At 43.9% G+C, this 25,055-nt stretch overlaps 2 protein-coding genes across 4 annotated transcripts in view; one reads left to right on the top strand and one right to left on the bottom strand.

Moving 5' to 3' along the window:
- LOC121921898 (zinc finger protein 397-like) overlaps nt 1-25,055 on the bottom strand; it is a 942,727-nt gene that overhangs the window by 16,466 nt on the left and 901,206 nt on the right. The gene's annotated exons all lie outside the window — the stretch shown is intronic.
- Nucleotides 2,603-23,315, top strand: LOC121921924 (zinc finger protein 436-like). 2 transcript variants are annotated; one of them, XM_042450665.1, is made up of 5 exons: nt 2,603-2,650; nt 3,317-4,295; nt 6,423-6,531; nt 8,295-8,970; nt 21,119-23,315. In XM_042450665.1, exons 2-5 carry the CDS (start codon nt 3,510-3,512, stop codon nt 21,618-21,620), a joined length of 2,073 nt encoding a protein of 690 aa, XP_042306599.1. In that variant the 5' UTR covers nt 2,603-2,650; nt 3,317-3,509; the 3' UTR covers nt 21,621-23,315. The 2 variants fall into 2 exon arrangements, with proteins under 2 accessions (XP_042306599.1, XP_042306598.1); XM_042450664.1 differs by lacking the exons at nt 2,603-2,650; nt 21,119-23,315 and adding an exon at nt 2,729-2,760 and having other exon boundaries at nt 8,295-10,361.

The raw sequence follows: 25,055 nt of genomic DNA, 5'->3' as shown, positions 1-25,055 counted from the left end.
CAGCAGAGCAGCAGGAAGAGCAAGTTTTGCCACCCTGGGGGGCAGAGCTGGGCTTGTGCACGCTCCAGCCAAGTGCCTCTCCCTATCCCTGGGCAGCACAGCCCAGCAAACCCAGAGCAGCAGGAGCCGCAGCGCAGGGCGCTTGGCTGGAGCATGCGCGCGAGTAGCTCTAACCCCCGGGTGCCAAAAGTGCTCCTTCTGCTGTCCTGGGTTTGCTGGGCTGCACCGCCCCAGCAGGGAAGGCAGGGGAGAAGTCCCAGAAGCCCTGTCCCTTCCCCCAAGGGTGCGAGTCGCCCAGGAGAGGAGAGTTATTATTATTATTATATTATTATTATTATTATTATTTTATTTATATCCCACCTTTCTCCCGGCATAGGAACTCAGTGCGGCTAACAAATTTAAAACAGTCCAAGTTAAAATAATATGAAACATAAAATACAAGATTTTAAAAAGCAATACAAATTGCAAACAATACAAAACCCCACACAAGTTTAAAAGCAATAGAGGAAAAATGATGGTAGAAAGGATATATTTAAAGAAGTGCATTAACAAAACCACATTTGTTTATCGTCGGCTGCATCCGCACACCGCAGAAATAAAGCAGTTTGAGACTGCTTTAACTGCCCTGGCTCAAACTGTGGAATTCAGGAAGTGCAGTTTTGTGAGACATTTAGCCTTCTCTGTCAGAGATAGCTTGGGCCACAATAAACTACAATTCCCAGGATTCCCTAGCACTGAGCCACGGGCAGTTAAAGCAGTCTCAAATGGATTATTTCTGTAGTGTGTTTTGGACCCTAGTTTTGAAAAAGACAACAACCCTCAGCCTGAGTGCCGTCACCAGTCTTGCTGGGGCTGCAGCCTGGGGAGGAGGGATAGGCATCCCAAAGGCAGAAGGAGGAGCAGGAAGGCGGGTTCCCATTTCATTCTTTCCGGCCTATCTGGCAATGCAAAGGTCTATTGAGTTAACTCTTTGGAGGCCCAGGTTGGGAGGGCACTCCCAGGAGCACAAGAACGCCATTAAAAAGCTCTTCCAGAAACCACACTTCCAGAATCCCCTGGCCCATGGCCACTTAAGGCTTCCTCCTATAGTGCATGGACTATGACTCCCATATCCCCTAATCCAGAATCGATTTAAAAGCGCACCAGAAACTACAAGTCCCATAATCCCCTGGTCCAATGTTGCCACTTAAAAGGCTTCCTCCTAATAGTGCATGGACTAGCTACCATAATCCCTAATCCAAGAAATCGATTTAAAAGACGAGCAGAAACTACAAGTCCATAATCCCTGGTCCAATGAGCCACTTAAAAGGCTTCCTCCTAATAGTGCATGGACATGATACCATAATCCTCAATCCAGAAAATCGATTAAAAGACCACCAGAAGCTACAAGTCCCAGCATCCCTGGTCTAATGATGCCACTTAAAGGGCTTCCTCCAACTAGTGCTGGCAATACAAACCCAGAATCCACGATCCGATAATGCCATAAAAAGGCTTTCTCCTAATAGTGCATGGACTATGACTCCCATAATCCCCTGGCCCAAGGCTTCATTAAAAAGGCCCACCAAAAGCTACAACTCCCGAATCCCCTGGTCCATGAGCTACTTAAAAGGCTCCCCCCTAATTCTGCATGGACTATGACTCCCCTAATCCCCCTAATCCAAGAATCGATTTAAAAGACTCCACCAAAGCTACACTCCCAGATCCCCTGGTCCAATCATGCCCCTTAAAAGGGTTTCCTCCAATAGTGCTGGGTATTATATTATGGTATTTAACCTCTCTCTTCAGCCCTAAAGGCTGGACTTCAACTCCCAGAATCCTTGGACCATAACACCTACATTTAATATTTAAAAAAGTGTTTCTCCTAGCACCTAACTCCCAGAATCCCTGGAGCTACGAGGTCAACGTGGTGCCAATGCAGTATTCTGCAGTGTAGATGGGCCTTTCTTTAAAACTAATACAACCCAAGAGGATCCGACACCGGATGATGGAGGAAACCTCCCTAGTTTAAAGCTTTAACCTTTAATTTTTAATAATGCAATGTTCTTAATTTTTTAATGATTTTTAAACCTGTATTGCATGTTTTATTAGCGTTTTGACTGGATTGTTTTAGATCTGTAAGCCACCTTGAGTCCTGTACTGGAGGCAGGTGGGATAAACAAACATCATATCATCATCCAGAAGAAGAGAAGAACCATTGCCAGACAGAGTATTTTTTGGATGAGAGAGATGCCCACAATTCTGCCCTCTTTCTGAAGGCCCTTCCAGAGTGAAAAGCAATTTTAAAAGTGGGAGGGGGGAAATTAGATTTTAGATGATGTTTTCCTCCTGAAAGGACACGATGCCGTGAAGGTTAAAATACAGCAGCAGCCAGGCCTTCTCTCTCTCTCTTGCTTCTAGAGTGGCAGGAATGTTGGCAATGCAAGGAAGGGGGGGGAACCCATCCTTCCTCTTCCCTTCAATGTTTGATGGAGAATTCCTTGCTGGTTTTGCCAGCAGAGAGGAGAAGCAGAGGTTTGCAGGGAGAGAAAAAACTGCAAGGAGAGCAATGCTTACAGATGGTGAACGAAGAGGAGGTTAGTCTGGAGACCTTCCTTTCTTGGAGAGGCAAGGGCATGCCCAGGGCTATGTTGCATGTCGAGTCCATTTCCAGGTAAGTACATGTCATCATCATCATCTCATCTCATCTATCATCATCATTCATCATCATCTCTTCATCATATCATCTTTATTTCTGTAATGCTTTCCCTCCAAAATTTCCAAGTCAGTGCACCCATTATTTTTTATTATTTTTTATTATTGCTGTATTTATTTGTATGCTGCTCTTTTCTCAAAACTTCCAGGAAGTACATGTATGACTATTATTATTATAGTTATATTTATTTGTATACAATTTAATTCTGGTATGGGCCCTTTGTTGAGGAACCAGAGATCTCTGACAGAGAAGGATAAATTTCTCACAAAAATAATAAATACTAGAATTTCGTACCACTGAGCCGTGGCAGTTAAGACGTTGTCAAACCGCATTATTTCTGCAGTGCAGGTTAGACCTATGGAGTGGAGTCTCATGAAAGAGGACATGGCTGGCAAATTGGCAGCTCCTGTTTTTGAATAACTAATCCCGGCATGGGGATTAAACTCATTTTAATTGAGTATGTGCCACCTGACAAGCTGGGATCCATAGTCATCCCTACCACCTTAAACCTGTTTCCAAACTCTAATATTTCTATGCTAGATTTGCTTTGTGCTGGGTGTGTGTGTCATACTGGGTATCAAACATGGCTTTAAACTTTCTCTCTCTCTCCTCTCTTTTTTTCAGCCATGCAAGATCTCTGACTGTTCTTTAAGTACCGCTTTGGCCAAAAGAAAAGGAAAAGCCCAGCATCATCTGTTGGGATGCTAAGAGAACACAGCCCCATCCTGCTTCACCTCGTCCCCAAAGGCAGAATGTGTTCTTCGAGGTTGTGATCCACAGCAATTAAAACCCAACATTGGGGCAAGGCCATCACAAAATGGCATCCAAAGAAGAATCCACCACATCGTCACCCTTGTTGAACCTTCATTTCCGGGATACGCTTGACCAACGGCAGGGGATCAAAATGGAGGTGCAGAACCCAGCTGACGCCAACACACATGAGATCCAGGCTGTGTGCATTGGTGAGTCCCTGGGGTGGGCAGCCGCACCACAGGTCAAGGAGGAACCAGAAAAAGTGGATTGGGAAGTCCAAGAGAAGCATGTGTTCTTAAAGGTGCCAGAGTCCTCTCGTTCAGTATGGGGGAACCAGCCACTGATAGGACCCAACCCTTGGGAAGAAACAAAAGATTTCCCAGCATCCTTCAAGGACATGGCCAATACTTGCAAATGGTTGACAGGGGAGTGGAGGAACCAGCAGGTACCCAACCTCGGAGGGGAAAGACATTGGGTTTCTAGAGGGTCAAATGGTGTCAGAATGAGAAAGGACCCTGAAAAAGGGAAGGACACCGCTTTCCTGCAGCAATCGGAGGGCGCAGAGGCTCAACGCCAGCAATTCCGGTGTTTCTCGTGCCCAGAAGTTGGAGGGTTACGTGAAGTTTATGGCCAGCTCCGGGACCTCTGCCATCGTTGGCTGAAGCCAGAGCAGCGCAGCAAGGAGCAGATTCTGGAGCTGGTGATTCTGGAGCAGTTCCTGACAGTCCTGCCCAAAGAAGTGCAAAGCTGGGTCAGGCGACAAGACCCAGAAAACTGTACTCACGTGATCTTGTTGGCGGAGGATTTCCTAAGAAGACAGCGAGAAGCCAAAGAGTGGGAGCAGGAGCAGGTGACTAGATCTCAGACTCAGGACTTTGTGGATCAAGAGGGGAACTGCGAGAGTGGATCCCAAACTTTGGTTCTCTAGATGATTTGGACTTCAGTTCCCAAAATTCTTGACTGTTGGCTAAGCTGGGAGCTGAAGTCCAAAACACTTGGAGGACCAAAGTTTGGGAACCGCTGTGCTAGAGGAAGGCATGCCTGAACCATGGAATTTGGACTGTGTAACATAAGCACGAGTTAGAGTTAGATTCCCAGTAAGGACAATGGGTTTTTTTTCTTTTCTTTCAAAGGCCACATAAGACAGAGGCTGGGTGGCCATCTGTTGGGGGTACTTTCACTGTGTATTCCTGAATGGCAGAATAGGGTTGGACTGGATGGCTCTTGGGGTCTCTTCCAATTCTGTGATTCTGTTGCCATTACATTCAGTGATATATGGGAATTATGATCAATGAGTAAAATTAGTACTAAGAAAACCACTAAAGATTCTGTATGTTGTGATGTGGAAGGTAGTCAGTGGGATGGGTGATAGCATGAGTTATTGCACTGTGTAACATCAATCTTTTGCCATCGCTGCCCCTTCCCTCTGGAATAAGCTCCCTGTAGAGCTCTGCTCCGCCGCTTCATTGGTTTCTTTTAAGAAAAATTTAAAAACCCATTTATTTCGGTTGGCCTTCCCACCTTAGTTAACCCGGACCATTGTAAATTGATTTTTCCCTTTTCTTGCCCTTGACATATGTATTTTATTGATTCCTGTTCTCATCTCTTGCAGCTATGTTTTTAACCTTATATTGTCTTGTTTTATCTTGTATTGTAATGTTTTTAACTTTTGTAAGCCGCCTTGATCATCTTTATGGAAAGGCAGGGTAGAAATAAAAATTTATTATTATTATTATTATTATTATTATTATTACTAGTGATGCCACTGCAACCTCCCAAAGTGACTGTTGAAATTTCCTCTTGCTAAAAGAAAGGCTTCTCCTGGACCTAAAATGGCCCAGAGTGGCCTAATAATATGGCTAAAATGCCCCTATCCCCTAGAGCAGTGGTTCCCAACCTTTGGTCCTCTGTTTGTTTTGGACATCAGACTCCAGACACCCCAGCCAACTTGGCCAACAGTCAAGAATGATGGGAGCTAAAGTTCAAAACATCTGGAGGACCAAAGATTGGGAACCACTTCCTAGAGCAGTGGTTCCCAACCTGTGGGTCGGGACCCCTTTGGGGGTCGAATGACCCTTTCATGCGGGTCACCTAAAACCATTGGAAAACACCTATTGAATTACAGTTCTGAAGTAGCAACGGAAATAATTTCATGGGTTCGGGTCACCACAACATGAGGGACTGGATTAAAGGGTCACAGCATTAGGAAGGTTGGGAACCACTGTCCTAGAGGATGTTTGAAGGGAACCTTTTACACTTTTTGCAAATCGGGTAGCATTGCAGAGATGTATCCCTCCAAGGTCTCCTGAGGGGAAAATGTGGCTTCCTATCATTGGGATAGATAGTCTGTCAAAATCAGTGGTGTCCATTTCCAGATACAGAAGTGGACAGAATTAGTGCCTTCTCTCTCTCTCTCTCTTTCTCAATTTCTCTCTCTGACATCCCTTCTCTCTTACTCTCTGCACCTCCTTCTGTCCTTTGTCTGTCTGTCTGTCTGTCTGTCTCTCTCTCTCTGCATGATTCCTCTCTTTTACTGTTCATCCAGTGAGCTTCTGAAGAAGAGAAAGATTGTCAGCTTGTTTAAACCATAACTTGCCTTTCCCTCTGAAAGATAAACCTTTTTGTCTGCTTCTGTTTCAAGGTAGGTAGTTGGAGAAACAAGCTAGGATCAAGTCATGTTTGTGGCTCAGAGGTAATGGCAAGCTATGGTTTGAACAAGCCAGGATTTGCAAGCCAGCAGCAAGCCATGGCTTCATGTTGTGGCTTGCAACTGGCTCATAAACCTTAGCTTGTTTGTGGGTATGGATTTGGGCACAATGACAGGCCAGAACTGAAGAAACCATAACCTTAATTATTGGCCAGTGTGCTTCTAAAAATGGAAATGTTTCCAGCTCATTTTGATGATGTATAGACCCAGCCTCTGATGCAGTCTCTTTCCATCTCAGGAATGAATGTAACACTTTTACTGTTGTTGCAGGATCTGATGCCCATTGTGGAGGTGACAGTGGATTCCCCCAATGGGGAGCAAGTTTCATCAGACACCTGGCAGAGATCCCTCCTCAAGGAGATCAAGCAGGAAGGGAAAGGTAATCCTGGATCTTTGGGTATGGATACAGAATCATAGTGTTGGAAGAGACTCCCAAGGCCATCCAGTACAACCCCTGCCATGCAGGAAGACACAGTCAAAGCACCCCTGCCTGTTTAAAAATCTCCAAAGAAGTAGACCATCACTCTCCAAGGCAATATGTTCCATTGTCTTATCATCAGGAAGTTCTTCCTAATATTTAGGTGAAATTTATTTTCCTGTAGTTTGAATCCATTGCCCCATGTCCAGTTCTCTGGAGCAGCAAAAAACAAGCTTATTCCATCCTCAGTGTGACCCCCTTCACATATTTAAACACAGCTATCATGTCCCTTCTTAACCTTCACTTCCTCAGGCTAAGCATACCCAGCTCCCTAACTCTCTCCTAATAGGGCTTGATAATTTCTAGATCTTTCACCATTTTGATCACATCCTTCGTAAATTGTGGTGAAGTCTGACGAAAGCAGAATAAAGCGGTACTATTACTTCCCTCGATCTAGACACTGTACTCAGCCTAGAATTGCATTGGCTTTTTTTCCTGCTGCATCACATTGCTGACTCATGTTCAGGCTGTGGTTCACTAAGACTCTTAAATCCTTTTTACATGTACTGCTGTCAAGCCTGGTGTATCCCATCCTATATCTGTGCTTTTCATTTTTATTGTCCAAATGTAGTGTCCTACATTTCTCCCTGATGAAATTAATTTTCTTAATTTTGGCCCAGCTCTCTAATCTGTTAAGGTCAATTTGAATTCTGACCCTGTCCTCTGGAGTATTAGTTACCCCTCCTATTTTAGTGTCTCTGACAAAAGATATCACTCAAACGAAGATGTTTTGTCAGAGTGACTGTTGGCTCTGTGTTTATTCAACAGTAAATCCTGTTGAATTCAGTTGGATTTATTCCTGACCAGAGCTTGCAAAGAGTTACCATTTGCACTATGACTTCCATAATCCCCCAGAGGCTGGGCTGGCTGATGGATTCTGAGAGTTGTAGTTGTACAAAGTAATTTTTGAAGATCCACTCCTAGTAAAGCATGCCTCGGATTTTATCATACAGTTATGTACAGACACTGCTTTTTCAGAGTGGCCGTTTATATAAGTAGAGGACTCACTTCAGGGGTCGGAAGACTATTTTTGCCTCCTTCAGTGTGTCATTATGGGGTGACCGAAAGTGATGTTTCTGGGAGCCTATTTCATTTTATCTTCTTATTTGCTCTTTCAGTGCGGGTGGTGAGTGACCTAAAAGGGACTCTAGAATCAGCTGAAAAAATGGTTCTGTCAGCCAAAAAATTTAAAAAATTTTTTTGAGGAGGAATATTTGAGGTCTAGAGGGAGGCTCTGTGAGAGGGCAAGGGCCCTGGGCAACTTGTGAAGGTCTCATCCTCCTCATGGACATACAACAACAAAAAACATGGGAGGAGAGAGCCAACATGGTGTAATGGTCTGAGTGCTGGACTAGGACTATAGGAGACCAAGGGCTGAATCCCTGCTTGGCCATGGAAACCCACTGGATATCCTTGGGCAAGTCATACTCTTTCTCAGCCTCAGAGGAAGGCAAAGGCAAACCTCCTCAGAACAAATTCCACCAAGAAAACCCTGTTATAGGTTCATCTTAGGATCGCCATAAGTTAGAAATGACTTGAAGGTACACTACAAGAAAACATGGGAGGACTTACCAGGCTCTGAATTTTTCCTCCACTTTCCCTGCTCTATAGTGGTGTTCTCATGCTCTCTTCATTCTCCATATATTATGTGTCTTTTTCTTCAGGTGACTGCCTGATCTCTGAGAACAAGGAAGAAGATGGGCAGCAGCGATGTCCGGAGGCTGTGGAATTATACCGGATGTTCCCTGTGGAATCCCAAAGGCCCATCATGCTGAGATGTGAAACCTTTGAAGAAGGTTGCAGGTTGAAGAAGCTCCATGAACAGCCACCAGTAATGATTTGGGGCGAACCTGCCATGTGTGTGGAAGCCAAAAGGCCCATTCCAGATGCGATGCTCCCCAGGAGCGGGATCAAGCACCTGTGCCCAGAATGCGGGCGGACTTTTCAGCACAAATCAACTTTGATTCGTCACCAGAAGATCCACACAGGTGAAAGGCCCCACGTGTGCCTGGAATGTGGGAAAAGTTTCCGCCGCAGTGACAAGCTGATTCGGCACCAGCGGATCCACACAGGCCAGAAACCTCACAAATGTCCCGAATGCGGGAAGAGCTTCCGGGAGAGAGGAAAGCTGGTCAATCATCATAGGATTCATACGGGAGAGAAGCCCTACATTTGCCCCATGTGTGAGAAGACATACCGGTGGAAAGAAGAGTTTGTCAAGCACTTGCGAATTCACACAGGGGAGAGACCTTACGCCTGCCTCCAGTGCGGAAAGGCCTTCATCAGCAAGGCCCATCTGGTTTCCCACCATCGAATCCATACTGGGGAAAAGCCGTATGAGTGTCCCAAGTGCCGGAGGCGTTTCTGCAGCAAGCAAAGCCTTACCAAGCACCAGCGCGTCCACATGGGTGAGAAATCCTACGAGTGCCAAGACTGTGGGAGGATTTTCCACTACATCTCAAACTTCATGAAACACCAGAGAATCCACACAAACAATGGGATTCTAAAGATAGAGGGATCATGATAGAGCTTTGAAATACATTTTGGTACTTTTTTGGTACTTTTTTTTTTACATTTCCAGCAAACCATAGTCTAGATGACAGAAGGAAGACACCAAAGCTTAGTGATATAGCCCCAGCTTTTCATTCACAAGGTTCAGTTCCCAGCATCTCCAGGCAGAAGGATAAGATAGTAGCTGATAGGAAGGGATGAGATCCTTAAAAACTCCCACTGCCTATCAAAAATAGACACCATTTTGCTCTAGATGGACAGCCTCTGTTAGTCCAAGAAAACATCCTGGGATTCTCTGATCAGCATGTAATGTAGCTGACTTGGGATTCTCTATAAGTCTGAGGCCAGCCTGGGTTGAGTGTCAGACTACAACCCTGGAGACCAGGGTTTGATTCCCAGCTCAGCCATGAAACCCACTGGGTGACCTGGACAAGTCCCATGCTCTCAGCCTCAGAAGAAGGCAATGGCAAACCTCCTCTGAACAAATCTTGCCCAGAAATCCCATTATAAGTTTGCCATAGGGTCTCCAAATGAGTCAGAAAAATGACTTGAAGGCACACAACTTACACACACAGACAATGTGGAACAGTAGACAGCTCCCTCAGTTGCTGCACATAGGAGTTCATGGTTTTCTCAACAATTATAAATCCCAGGATTCCACAGGATAGAACCATGACAGTTTAAGTACTGTTAAGCTGCTTTATTTCTGTAGTGTGAAAGAGCTGTGAATCTCCCAGTGGTTTTGTTATCATCAACGTTTTGTGCATACCTTGAGTAAAAATGCAGAGGTATCAGGGCTGTGAGTCTCACTGAAAATGGGTACAAATGTGAAGATTTTCATGTTGCTCTTTGGTATTGTATACATACATGTACAATCTTGGAACTGCTTTGGGGCCCCAACTGCCTTAATCCAGCCTTGGTAGTGGAGATTGCTTCCAGAAATAAAAAAACCGACCTTCCCATACAATTTTCTTTCAGTCTCCCAATTTCTAGTATGACCATAGCTTAGATATACACTTCAGAGATGGTGCAGAGACAAAAGGAAAATATAACTGGGGAAGCATGCCCTCCTTTCCCTCTCCCCTGCATAGTTACACTCCTGCTCCCATAGCAGTTCACTTTTCCTTACACTGGATTGCTGCCATTTGGAATGCTAAAACTCAGTATCAGTTGCCGCCAGAAACCAGGTTTACATTGAGCAAAATACCTGCAAGGCACCAGATCTGGTCTGATCTTGGAAGTTAAGCAGGGTCAGCCCTGGTTAGTACTTGGATGAGAGACTGCCATGGACTACCAGGTGCTGTAGGCTACATTTCAGAGGAAGGGACTGACCAAAGAACCTCTGAGTTTTCCTTGTCTAAGAAAAACCTGTGAAATTCATGGGGTTGCCATAAATCAACAGGTGACTTGAAGGCACACACATGTGCACATACACAAACTTAATCATATGGTATCAGGGCAGGAATTAGTATGTCCTCCTGCAGTTGCCAGGTTCCTTCCCCCCCCACCTCCCCCAGGATTTCTTGCCTTGCTATCATTAGAAGTAAGACAAGGCAGCAGCTACTGAATCTTCTACTTGTCTTCTGACTCCCAAGAGAATCTGTGACTCAAAAGAGAATCCGCTGGAAAGAAGACATCGGAAAATCCCTTTGCCGTATGCATAAAATGCCCACAATGGACTTTTTGTTCAAACTGAAATATTCCGAATGGGTCTCTAATACATGGAAATATTTAGGAATAGGAAAGGATTATTCAAATACAGCCGTCGACAGACTTGAACGATTGGCATGGCAAGGGAGAAACCACTTCGAAAATTCAACGGCATATGAGATTATCTCTATGAAGAAAATATTCAGACTATTCTGATCGTATCGTTGTGGGCTACTAATAACATTACGAACAATTGCAGATCACATTTTTAAAAGGGAAGAACATGGAACAGAGGTCCCAAACACACTGCAGGACTAATCCAGTTTGAGACTGCTTTAACTGCCCTGGCTCAATGCTAGAGAGTCCTGGGAATTGTAGTTGTGTGAGACATTGAGCCTTCTCTGACAGAGAGGTCTGGTGCCAAATAACATACAATTCACAGGATTCCCTAGCACTGTTAAAGCGGTCTCAAACTGGATTATTTCGGCAGTGTGTTTTGTATCAGACTCACCAAGCTAACTTTACAGGCCCTGATCTGTAATATCTTCATCTGATTTTTATGTCCACTGTGGGAAATACGGAAATAATAATATGCCTTCTCAAAACGTTTCTTTTGTGTTTATTTCCTTTGCTCCCCTTAATAAATATGTCAATATTTGAAACACAGGGGGTGGTCTACATTGGCAAAAAACAGTAATGATGGGGAGGAAGTGAGACATGAGACATTTTTAGCCTCCCTCCATCATAATGCTAGAACAATTTCTCTTCTGAATGCCTGCTTTTTGGCCTGTGGCTGTTCTTGTGGATTATATTTGTAGCTTTGAAATATTTACCTTTCCCCACCAGAGCACTCTGGCGCCGCAACAAACTACAAATCCCAGGTTACCGTGGGATGATGCCATGACTGTTAAAGTAGCGCCAGACTGAATTAATTCTGCAATGTGCAATGCGGTGCAGAGGGCCCTTGGTATCTGCTGGGGTTTGGTTCCAGCCCCCCTGTGGCAACCTCATGGGCAAAACCGTGGGGTCGCGACCCTCTCTCAGGATAGCAATGCTCATCAAGATTGAGATGTTACAGTTCTGCTGGCAAACCACAGAGAGGTGACCCCCTCTCAAGATGACAATGCTTTATCCATAATCAGATAGATAAGTCCATGCTGACTTAGCTGGTCTTCACATCCTGCTTCCACTGCAGAAAAGGGCACGTAACCTAGCAAATGATTGTAAGACAAACAGTGGACTAATGTAAGCAAGATGACAATAAAAAGCCCAGCCAGAAACCTGGCTGGAGGAAGGCTTGTGAGGAGGCTTGTGAACCCCACTCTCGTCTCTGCGTCTCCTTGCCGCGACTCCCCCCCTCCATGGATACCGCAATTTGTGTTATCATGATTAGTTTTTATTTATATAGTGCTGTAGGTTTAGCATGGCACTTGACAGCGTCTTCCCAAACAACATAAAACCTGCCCATGGCATACCATCTAAAATCACAAAATGTAAAAGGCGAAAGATTTATACGATCTGAAGAGAAACCAGAGTATAATCACAAAATGTAAAATATATTAAATAGACAATTTATCCCATTAAAATAATTAAAAAATTAGAGACAAACATGCCGAAGTTATCAGAGATCTCAAGCTGTCATCTGAAATGTTTCCTTAAATGAAAGCGAATGCTCAGGCCCCCATTAAATACAATGACAGTAAAAATGGGGTCCTTTCTATAAAATGGCAAAATCAAGGTTTGCTTTTATATATACAGTATATATGTGTGTGTGAATATAATTAAGCCATGGATAAAGAATCAGTGGATACAGAGGGCTGACTATTAGTTCAGCAGTAATCCAGAAGGGGTAGGGATGGGATAGGACCAAAATATTTTGCAAAGTCAAAGGCTTTCATGGCTGGCATCCATAGTTTTTTGTGGGTTTTTCGAGTGAACATGGCCACATAGCCCGAAAAACCCACCAACCCCCCCCCCCCCAAAAAAATATTTTGCTTCTTGGATTGGTACAATAAATTCCCCCTTGCCTAAAAATATGCCACCCCAGCTTCAGGTGCAAAACACTGCAAGTTATTTTGCCATCTGTTACTGAAAATCCCATAAGTAGCCGTTCTCATCCCTAGGAATTAAAAAAATGGGATGCAATAAGGGTCAAAGAAATTGCTCCCTGCGTTTTCATGACCCTCAACATCTGCTGCCTAAGACAGTATTCACTATGGCTGCATCTGCCCTACAGAAATGATGCAGCTTTACATCGCTTTAACTGGCCTGGCTTCATCCTATAGAATCATAGGATTTGTAGTTTGTTGTGGCGCCAGAGCCCTCTGAGAGCGAACACTGTCTCACAAAACTACAAATTCCAGAATTCCGTAGCATGGAGCTCAGCCTTTTAAGCAGCATCAAACTGCATTACTAATTAATAATTTTATAAGATGTTATAAGATATTGGTTATTAATATTGCTGCAGTACAATTGAAGCAGAGGCTGCCACCTTGGTGCTTAATGTGGTTTGACACCGCTTTAACCGCTATGGCTCCATCCTATGAAATCCCGGGATTCGTAGTTCGTTGTTGCAACACCAGAATTCTCTGACAAAGAAGGCTAACTATGTCACCAAACTACAAATCCTAGGATTCAGAAGCATGGAGCCATGGCAGTTCAAACGGTGCCAACCTGGATGATTAATTGATAATTATATAAGATAATTTAAGATATATAAAGTATTAGTAATTAATATTGCTGCAGTGCCGATGAGGCAGAGGCTGCTGTCTTAATGCAGAATTAATGCACTTTGTTACTGCTTTGACTATCATGGCTCCATCCTATGGAATCCTGGGATTTGTAGTTTGTTGTGGCCCTAGAGCTCTCTGACAGAGGAGGCTAAGTGTTTCACCAAACTACAAATCCCAGGATGTCAAATTGCATCAACCCTGCAGTGTAGATGCAGCCTAAGAAACCAGGGAAACAAGCAGCCCTTCCTTTCAGAGTCTGGAAAAGTTCCTTTTTCAGATTACAAGACTTAGACGCCTCCATCCTGCGTGACCATGGCAACTGATGCGGTCTCAAACTGCATTAATTTTGCAGTACAGACGCAGCCTGAAATCTCTGCCATTTAAGGATGGCTTGCAATAACTTCAAAGAATGGCTCCTCTGCCTCCCAAAGGTAGCAGCCTTTGCTTCCTGAACCTCCTGCTTTCTTTGCTCCGTCCGCAGCTAATAAGAGAAAGGGGTTAAGCTCATGGAGTAGGGATTTCCTAGAGAAGCTGGAGGGGACTTTGGGAAGGGTAGGTTGGGAAGACTAGAACTCACTTCCTGCCCCGCCTACCGTGTTTAAATTTCCCAGGCGCTGGGGGTCAGGGGATCCAGTGGATCTGCATCCCTCCCTGGCTTTTTAGGTGAGTGGGAGAAGCTGTCACAGCAGCAGAAAGCCAAGTCTCCGGAGCAGAGTTTCTCACTGAGATTGGTTTACAGTATTTGTTTTCCCTGGTTGGGCTTCTACAGTTTTAATAGCCGAGTGGCCCAGGCAGAGGCTGGGCAGGGGAAGCCTGCATTACTGCATGCCCTTTGCAAGCAAGGATTGAACAGGCAGAATCATAGAAGCATAGAGTTGGAAGAGACCCCAAGGGCCATCCAGTCCAACCCCCTTCTGCCATGCAGGAACTCCCAATCAAAGCATCCCCATTGACAGATGGCCATCCATCCTCTGTTTGAAGACTTCTAAGGAAGGAGACCCCACCATTCTTTGAGGGAGTGTGTTCCATTGTCGAATAGCCCTTATTGTCAGGAAGTTCCTCCTCATGTTGAGGTGGAATCTCTTTTCCTGGAGCTTGCATCCATTGCTCTGGGACCTAGTCTCTGGAGCAGCAGAAAACAAGTTTGCTCCCTCCTCAATATGACATCCCTTCAAAGATTTAAACAGGACTATCATATCACCGCCTAACCTTCTTTTTTTCCAGGCTAAACATACCCAGCTCCCTAAGGCGTTCCTCATAGGGCATGGTTTCCAGACCCTTCACTATTTTAGTTGCCCTCCTTTGGACACGCTCCAGTTTCTCAATGTCCTTTTTTAATTGTGGTGCCCAGAACTGGACACAATATTCTAGGTGGGGCCTGACCAGAGCAGAATAGAGTGGCACTATTACTTCTCTTGATCTTTCTAGACACTATACTTCTATTGATGCAGCCTAAAATTGCATTGGCCTTTTTAGCTGCCGCATCACACTGTTGACTCATGTTCAGCTTGTGGTCTACTTGGACTCCATGATCCCTTTCACATGTAGTTTCATTCAGCCAGGTGTCCCCCATCCTATATCTCTGCAGTTCATTTTTCTGCCCTAAATGTAGTACCTTACATTTCTCTGTGTTGAATTTCATTTTGTTAGCTTTGGCCCAGCTTTCTAGTCTATTCAGGTCGTTTTGAATTTTGATCCTGTCCTCTGGGTTGTTAGCTACTCCTCCTAATTTGATGTCAGGTAAAGCCTCTTTGCATCACTGCACTATTGGGGGATATGTGGCTTCCAGGGCATGTGGTTTTGGCTCACTCCTTTCCACCACCCTTCTTCCTTTGTTGCATTACTTGGGTCAAGAATTTACCCCCCTGGTTTATGCAGCTTTGTCAAAAACCTTGGTGATGTGTTTGTGAACTCAAGAGCGAGAATAATACAATCCATGAAGGTTCAAGACTCAGCAATGGAAACCCACTGGGTGAAGTTAGGAAGTCACACCCTCTCAGCCTCAGGGGATGGCAATGGCACGCACACGCACGCACACACACACACACACACATGAACAAACCTTGCCAAGAAAACAACAGGATAGTGCTGCCATTCCATTCTATGGAATTCCACTTCAGAGGGGCAATGAATCAGCTTTTTGTTTTAGGTCCAAAGCACACTGCAGAAATAATCCAGTTTGAGACCGCCTTAGCTGCCCTGGCTCAAAGGCAGGGAATTCTGGGATCTGTAGCTTTGTGAGACGTTTAACTTTATCTGTCAGAGAGCTCTGGGGCCACAGCAAACTACAGTTGCCAGGATTCCCTAGCACTGAGCCAGGGCAGTTAAAGCAGTCTGCAACTGGATTATTTCTGCAATGTCTTTTGGACCTTAGTTTAAGGTGCAGATGAGTTGTCCCAGGTGCTGATCCTGCTTTGAAGATAGCAGTGTTAAAATCCAGAGTGAGTTCCCTGCCCTGTTGTTGTTTTTGTTGTGGGCCTCCAAGACATTTTTGATTTATGTCGACCCGAAGGTGTTTTCTTGGCAAGTTTCTTCAGAGGGGCTTTGCCATTGCTGTCCCTTGAGGCTGAGAGAGTGTGACTTGCCCAAGGTCACCCAGTGAGTTTTTATGCTTGAGTGGGGAATTCAACCCTGTTATCTATAGTCATAGTCCAACGCTCAAACCATGCAATGGTTCATGGAAACTGCCAACTCTCCTTCTTTGGAGGTCTTTAATTTAAACGCAGGTTGGATGGCTCTCTTTCAGAAGTGCTTTAGTTGCATAGTCCTGCTTCCTACCACCTGGGATTAAGCACCATTGAATGTAGTTGAATTGGTTGTTGTTGTTGTTGTTATTTTATTTTCTTATCCCATCTTTCTCCCGACATAGGGACTCAAGGCAGCTAACAACAAATTCAAAATGCTATCTTTGAAAAACAGTACAACATTGAAATGTATAAATATAATTTTAAAAAAGAATTAAACAATTTAAAAAGTTAAAACAGCTATGCATTAAAATGTAACATGTTCAAAATACAAACCTTAAAGTTAAAATCGCACATTTAAATCCCAGCCCTTATTAGTTTACAGATTCAGTCTACCTTATCCAAAATACTTGGGACCAGAAGTGTTTTGAATTTCATATATTTTTTAATTTTGGAATACATCTGTATGCATATACGTGCGAAAGTTAGGAGTTAGGATCCAATTCGAAACACAGAATTTGCTTACGTTGCATTTATACCTTATACACATAACAAAATATTCCAAAGACCAACACTTTTTTCACAAGTGGCTGAGATAGTGACCTCTTTCCTTTCTGACCGTTCAGTGTACACAAGCTTTGTTTCATGCACAAACTTAGTGTACAGTGAAGTGTCAGAAAGGAAAGGCTGCCCATGAAAAAAGTGTTGGTTTTTGGAATATTTTGGATTTCGACATGCTGGATAAGAGAGAGCTAATCTGTATTGAGTAAACATGCTCAGAATGCAGTTGCAAAATTTTAAAGAGTCTGACTGAATAATATTGTTATATCCGTTCAGGCCTGACCTTATTTTGGCTGAAAAAAACTAGAACATGGCTGCCGAGCAAAACGATGGAATCTCTTTGGTTCAACCCCAATGGGAGGTAAAAACAGAGCAACCAGACCCTGTCGTCCACGAGCACAGAGTAAGAAATGGCCCTTGCACCATGCAGGTTGTAAACATGGGGGAATTGGGGGCCAGAAACACATCAGACCATGTGAAATGGGAGCAACAGAAGCGACCACAGCAACCTTGGGAAGCCCAGCTGCAGGACTTCCTGAAAGTGATGGAGTCTTCCCACTCAGAAGGAAGACAACCACATTGGGATACTTTGGCCTTATGGGACAAGGCTCAGATGCAACTGGCTGTTTCTGAAGGAGCAGCGAATTCTCAGCTGCATCTGAACCAAGAACTGACCCAGGTTCGGGGAGGTTCCAGCAGAGATGCCCAGGAATTGGCGAATGACCCGTTGACCAAAGATAAAGGAGAAGGTGGGAAAGTGAAAAAAGAAGAGACCTTGAAGAAAGGGAAGGAGGAGGAGGAGGAGGAGAAAGAGGACATTGGTGCTGATAGGAGGCGCCAATGCTTCCGGCAATTTCTCTACCGACAGGCTGAGGGACCCCGAAAGGTTTGCAGCCACCTGTGGGACCTTTGCCACCAGTGGCTGAAGCCGGAGCGACACACAAAAGAACAGATTGTGGAGCTGGTGATCCTGGAGCAGTTCCTGGCTGTCCTGCCTCCGGAGATGAAGAGCTGGGTTAGGAAAAGAGGACCAGAGACCTGCTGTCAAGCAGTGGCCCTGGCTGAGGATTTCTTGCAGAGGCAGCCACCTGAGGAGAACCGGGGCAAGGAGGTGAGACAACGCTTCTGCTGGTGAATCTTGAATTCAAAGATGTGTTAGTCTGGAAAGTCAGTATGCAATGAGATCTTGTAGCACCTTTGAGACTCACTAAAAAAAGAAGTTGATATCATGAGCTTTTGTAGACTTGAGCCTACTTCTTCAGATGCAAAATCCGTATCTGAGGAAATGGGCTCAAATATATAAAAACTTATGCTACCAACTGGTTAATCCTGGGTTTGACCTCTTCTGCTCTGCAGATGAGGAAAAAGCACTGCAATGGAAGAAATTTTGAGTACAGAATTACCCCCCTGTATCCTTGGGATCAGCATCCATGGTTTCTGTTACCAATGTATGGGAGGGGGAAGGTCTCTCTAGGCATCTGGAGGTCTTCTAGTGCAACTCTGTGGCTAACTTCCAGCCAAATTGTGCTGGAGGATCTCCAGATGCCTAGACAGACCACCTCCCTAGGCATCTGGAGGTCCTCTAGCATGATTTTATGGCCAACGTCCAGCCAGGTTATGCTGGAGGACCACCAGATGCCTAAAGAGATCATCTCTCTACACATATGGAGGTCTTCCAGCATGACTCTATGCCCAGCATCCAGTGGAGTTGTGTCAGAGGACCTTAGTTGCCTAGAGAGACTCTCTCTGTGTGCATCTGGAGGTCCTCCAGTGTGACTCTATGGCCCGCTTCTAGCAGAATTCCACTGGAGGACCTCCAGATGCCTAGAGATGCAATTTTTCAAATTCCAATTTGAGAAGTTTTTGTAGGGGACACATTCTAGCAGTGGGTTGTATTAAGGACACAGGACTAGACCATGGACAGAGCACTTGAGTCCAAAGCAAAGTGAAAAAGCCAACGCAATTGTAAGCAGTTTCAGTATCTTTCAATACAGCACAGCTTAGTTCAATATATAACTACTCAGGATCAAGTCTCCATGCAACAGCTTTCAGGCTCACAAAGCACAGTTCAATTCTGTACATGTCTTCACCAAAGGTGCTAAAAGTTTTAAACCCCTGCTGTTTTGAAGAACATGGCATTTTAAGTTTTAAGTGCTTTCAAATTTCTTATCTCCAGTCAGTGATCAGAGATAAGAGCAGGATTTCCCTGCACTGCATAGAAGAATGTGATTTCTTAATATGCCATGCTCAGAAAAATACCAGCTCATATCTCTGATCAACGCTTGGAGAGTAGCGCAGACATTGAGGGGGAAGGCATAGGTCCTGCAAAAAGAAGCTTGTGGGCCAGATGTGTACTCCCTAAGACCCAAGTGCTGAATTTCTTTGGGGACAGGTGTTTTTAAGTTCAAACAGTTAAAACCCAGGGTGGATTACGTGCCCCTGGCATTGCAGATGCCAGTATTCCAATTCCTGTTTTAGATAACAAAAATCCAAAACAGGTATTACTGAAATAATGACACATTCCTCCTCTCTTTTCACCGGCCTGCTTTATTATTTATTATTTAATGCTGCCTTTCTTCCAGGATGGGCACCTTCCATAACAAGATTAAAAACATTTACAAAATTTTAAAGCCAATTTAAAAACACCACATTAAAACACTACAAAACTAATTTAAACATACAAAAGTTAAAAACAGATAAAACATATGTCTATATTTAAATAAAATACATCTATATTTAAAACCTTCCCAGCTTAGCATAAAAACTTGCTTAAATAAGAAATTTCCCCCCTCTTATAATAAGATGCATCTCCTTTGTTGTTTTCTGCTGTATTGTTTTTTTAAAAAGGATTATAACTCCCTGGGCCAAGTGCCTATCATCTTGTATTCTAAATTACATATTATTATACAGAATAATCACTTTTCTTCCAATTCAGGTGATAGGGGTGTTCAAGAGAAGGCTACAATTTTTCGGAAGCAGAAGGAAATTCTGCCTGGAGAGGCGCATTTTCATGGAGATCAAACAGGAGGGTGATGGAGATGCAACCTTGTCAGGTAAAAAATTCCTTATGGTGGAGTTTTGGCTGTTCTTCTGAGGAGTTTATCAGACAAGGGGAATTGGAAGTATAATCCGATGGCAATCTGAATGCAATCATGGGGTTTAACGTTATTGCATGATAACCCACTACACACAAATTCGGGTAATGGGAAGTCAGTCCAAATGCAATCATGTGGTTTCATGTTATTGCGTGATAGACTGCCACATGCAAATTCGGGCAATGGCATGCTATTTTGGGGCAATGGGGAACCAGTTTGAATGCAATGCGTATTCACGTAATTGCGCGAAACTAGCGACTTTAAGTGAATGCGTTCTGGGCCCACTTTCTATTCATTCGAATTTAAGAGAAATTCCTCCTGTTTGATAAACTCCTGAGTGTCTCAGTTGATCACGCACTGAACTGAAGCAAAGGTGCCACATGAAATCCAGGACAAGGCTCTCGTACTTTTAATCGAGTTAATAGAGTTGGTAGGGGCCTCGTGGAACATCAAATCCAATCACCTTGCAGGAATTTCCATCTAAACCAGCGATTCCCAAATTTTGGTTCTCCAGATGTTTTGGAATTCAGCTTCCAGATGTCTTAGCCAGTTTGACCAGCAGTCTGGAAATCTGGGAGCTGAAATTGAAAACATGGCTCTACTTTTGCAGCGTGGCATCCGTAACCTATGACCTGCTCATAGTTAAAGCTACAGGAGCCTCATTCTGTGTTCATCCTAACAATCCTAGCATATGGGGAATATATGCCTTGTAAAAGGGGGAACCAACACTTTTTTGGCTACTACCAAAGCAAATTTGAAAGGGCTGAGGTTTGGAGGAAAATGCACGTGGGACTTGCTCTATGATATTGATCAGAGAGCTTTGCAAATGCATCTGCAGAAATTAGGGAGTCATAATGACTGAATGGATATGTTAAAAAATAGAATTTCATGCATAGTTTTGTCCCTTTATTCCAGCAGGAGATGAGAAGGAGCAAAAGCGATTGGAAAATACCCAGAAATTGGAGCCACCTTGGAGGTTGTCAGGAAGAGCTGAGCAGAATTTATTCAGTTGGCCTAAACAAGGAGAAGCTTCAGTGAACCAGGAACCTGAGCAGGGAAGAGACAAATTTATTAATTCCCAGGGAAGATATGTGGAACTTGAGGGAAATGTAGTCCAGCTAACAATTCCCATGGGTGAGACACAGAAGCCAGGAACTGAGAGAGAGAAGTCGTGCATTCACTGTGGAAAGGACTTCCAACTAAAGTGCAACCTTCAGGCTCATGAGAGAACCCACACGGGTGAGAAACCGTACAGATGCTCAGTGTGCGGGAAAGGTTTCAGCACGAGAGCTTATTTAATCACCCATGAGAGGATCCACACCGGGGAGAAGCCCTACCAATGTACAGATTGTGGGAAGAGCTTTTGTGACAATTCAAACTTGATTGTCCACAAGAGGACCCACACGGGGGAACGGCCGTACAAGTGCACAGATTGTGGGAAGAGTTTCCGGGAGAGGCCAGTCCTTATCCGACACCAGAGAATCCACACGGGGGAGAAACCATACAAATGCCGGGACTGTGGGAAAAGCTTCAGCCAGAGCTCAGGCCTCCTGGTGCATGAACGGACCCACACGCGTGAGAAGCCATACACTTGCACGGACTGCGGAAAGAGTTTTGGCGGCAACTCGAATTTGAGGGTCCACATGAGGATCCACACAGGGGAGAAGCCCTTCAGATGCTCAGAATGTGGGAAGATTTTCAGTGACAGATCACTTCTGGTTAGGCATCAGAGCACCCATCAGGAGGGAAAATGTTAAAAACCAAATCAAACCTGGACTTGTTATCTTAGTAGAAACTGTGATGGTATTTCAGTGTTGTCTATAGCTCTAAACTTTTGACACACACATATAGTGTAATCCTGTGCATATCTATTCAGAAGTAAGCCCCATGGCTTTAAGTGGGTTTTATCCCAAGTATGTGTAGCATGCAGTCACAGCCAAGAGACCCAGACTAATTATTATGAAGGTTAGAAAAGCTAGAATATATATCTCTATTTATAATGAGGTGGGCAGATGCAGCCCATGGGCCAAAGACAGCCCCAGGACCATTTTTGTGGATTCCGGGGTGCAGGGGGCATATTAAATATTTAAACATGGCTTTCGTGCACCCTCCTAACCTTCTCTTCTCCAGGCTAAATATACCCAGCTCCCTAAGCCATAGCACACAGGGCATAGTTTCCAGACCTTCTGGACACTCTCCAGCTTGTCAGTATCCTTCTTGAAATGTAGTGCCCAGAACTGGACACAGTATTTCAGGTGAGCCCTGACCAAAGCAGAATAAGAGTGGCACTATTACTTGCCTCAACCTAAACACTACACACTTATTGATGCAGCCTAGAATCACATTAGCTTTTTTAGCTGCTGCATCACACCGTTGACTCACATTCAGCTTGTGGTCTACTAAAAATCCCAGATCCTTTTCACATGTACAGGTACTGTTGCCAAGCCAGGTTTGCACCATCCTATCTCTAAGCCTTTAATTTTTTCCCCTCTTGAGTGCACTACCTTACATTTTCCCCTGTTGAACTTCAGTTTGTTAGTTCAAAAGATCGTTTTGAACTTTGGACCTCTCTTCTGGGGTAAAAGGAGGCCCTCTATTCTACCATCCAAATAACTGATAAAGACATTGAATAGCACTCGGTCCAGGACAGACCCCTGTGGCACCCCACTAAACAGAAGTGGCCTTTTTTTGAAAACAAGTGAATAGGAAGTGATTCCTGGCTCACTTTTGTTATAACAAAGCCTCTCCTGGGCCTAAAATGGCGGGGGGCAGGGAGAAGAACTATGACAAAAATGTTCCCCTCCATAGAGGTAATTGGAGAGTAGTTTGGAGCTAATAATTTATTTTGCATTTTTTGGCGGGAGCACAGTCGTCTAAGGTCTCCTCACCATTGACAATTACTCACTCCAATCTATAGATATAGGTATATAAGTGTGTATGTGTATACATCTGTATTTATCCCTTTTTTAACAGGGAATGTGAATGATAATGCCAAATTGGTCGAGGTACTCCCCTAAAATATTGAAACCAAAACCATCTTTCTGGCTTCCTGATGTTCAGCCACCCCACCTCACCCACCTCCTTCCAAGTATATGTATTTTCTATAGTTGTGAGGATTAGAAATGTGTTTTTTATATATATGTAAACTTTGGGCACTGAATTTTACAGCCAGTATCTCATGCCGTGTTTTTTGTTTCTGTGCCAAATTGCAATATACATCTCTTTTTTAAAAAAAAATGCTGCTGCCCATCATCCTACAAGATGGGAATTTGTCCATTAGGACGACCCAGGATTGAATTCTGAATTTTGTGGGGTCCAAGGGCTCCATTCCCCTCAGTGGACATTTCCAAGCATTTCGATGCAAAGAAAAAAAATGGAAATATTTTTTGACCCTGGGACTGAGGGCACTAAATGTAAAGAGAGAGAGAGAGAAAGAAAGAAAAGAAAAGAAAGAAGATGACCCAGGGGGACACAAAAACAGCCCTAAAGGGACGTATTGAATCCCACTGTGGGAAAAAGGTGGTATATAAATCCTTGAAATAGAAAAAGGAAATTATTTCCCCACCTCTGTTGTACAGAACTGTTTCTCTGTCAACAGTTTGTTTTTGTTATGGCTGAAATCCAGTTGTTAGTCTCAACCAGAGCAGTGCTTCCTAAACTATCTGATGTAGGAGACCGGCAATTATTTTCTTCCACTGTGCCAGAGATTGGTACCATATTTGTGTCCATTGGATATTCTTTCTTTCTTTCTTTCCTGGAAATTCACTGCAGCCTGGCAGCCAATGGCTCAGAGGCCTGGCAGCGTTAAAACTCATTGGACCAATACAAACTTTGTTAATCCACACTTATCTGTTTAATGGGTCTTCCTCTCATTGAGACTAACCATTGGATTTAGGGTGACATGATTTGGTCCATATTGTAGATAGATATTGTAGCTCTGTTGATACTAACTGAAAGAAAGAAGTTGGCAGCTTGGGCTTTCGTAGACTTCAGTCTACTTCCTCAGATGAAGTCTACAAAAGCTCATGCTGCCAATTTCTTTCTTTCAGTTCATCTCAAAGGTGTTGCAATATCTCTCTACATACTGATTGTATAGACTAACACAGGTATATCTTTGAAATCTTGTCTATAATGGTTTCTGTCATTTTACTCTTGATTCTGTTCACCTCCTTCAGATTCATACAAACCTAGTGGATGGTAGCTCAGCGGCAGGGAATATGCTTTGCATACCAGTAGTCGCAAGCCCAGTTTCTATCAACTTTGCTCATTTGGCATAAGCCAACTTCGGTTGTTGGTTATGGGCCCATCAAGTCAGCTTTGACTTACGGCAGCCTTATGAATGAGAAACCTCCAAGAACCACAGTTACCAACCATTCTCCTCAGATCCTGCAAATTCAGGGCCTTGGCATCCTTGATGGAGTCAGTCTACCTGTAATGTGGTCTTCCTCTTCTGTCATCTACTTTACCAAACATTAGCATTCTTTCCAGTGGGACATGTCTGCTTCTCATGTTCCTATATATAAGCCTGTAAATAATGGCCACTTTGGGATGGGATGGGATGGCTGTGCCTAATGAGATATAAACTGTGTTTTCCTGGAATGGCTATACAGTCAGCCCTCCATATCCATGCATTCTCTATCCATGGATTGAACCATCTACTGTGTGAAAATATTTTTAAAATATATACATTCCAAAAAGCAAGCCTTGATTTTGCCATTTTATGTAAGGGACACCATTTTGCTATATTGTATTTAATGGGACATAAGCATCCAAAGATTTTGGTATCCATGGGTGTTCCTGGAACCAAACTCCAGCAGATACCAAGGGCCCACTGTACCAAGGGACACACACAGTTTTCCTGTCTTCTTCCATCACTTCCTAAAATCCTTCTTGTTGTGACACAGCTTGGAAGGCTGGGTATGAACATTAATGTGGTGACATCTAGTGTTAGGAGCTGGAGAATAAAAGCCTCGACATAAGGACTCACAATTGAAACCGTTCTGTTTGTTAGGTCATTGTTACTTAGCATTAAACCAGGGATATAGCCATGTTAGTCTGGGAAACTAGTATGTGTCAGTCCGCAAAGGGGTCTTGTAGCACCTTTGAGACTAACTGAAAGAACTTGGCAGCATGACCTTTTGTAGACATTATGTAGAAATCTTCAGATGTAAACATGCATCTGAGGAAGTAGG

This window comes from Sceloporus undulatus, chromosome 2 (genome assembly GCF_019175285.1).
Source record: "Sceloporus undulatus isolate JIND9_A2432 ecotype Alabama chromosome 2, SceUnd_v1.1, whole genome shotgun sequence".
In the NCBI taxonomy this organism is placed as follows: domain Eukaryota; kingdom Metazoa; phylum Chordata; class Lepidosauria; order Squamata; family Phrynosomatidae; genus Sceloporus; species Sceloporus undulatus.
This window is presented reverse-complemented; position numbering and strand designations above follow the sequence as displayed.

Bases quoted from the DNA above. Each gene is read 5' to 3' on its own strand.
- LOC121921924 (XM_042450665.1), top strand. From the start codon at position 3,510: ATGGCATCCAAAGAAGAATCCACCACATCGTCACCCTTGTTGAACCTT. The intron at 6,532-8,294 runs GTAATCCTGGAT...CTTTTTCTTCAG, and splicing joins GATCAAGCAGGAAGGGAAAG to GTGACTGCCTGATCTCTGAG. The intron at 8,971-21,118 runs GTGTCCCAAGTG...GAAACCGTACAG, and splicing joins ACTGGGGAAAAGCCGTATGA to ATGCTCAGTGTGCGGGAAAG.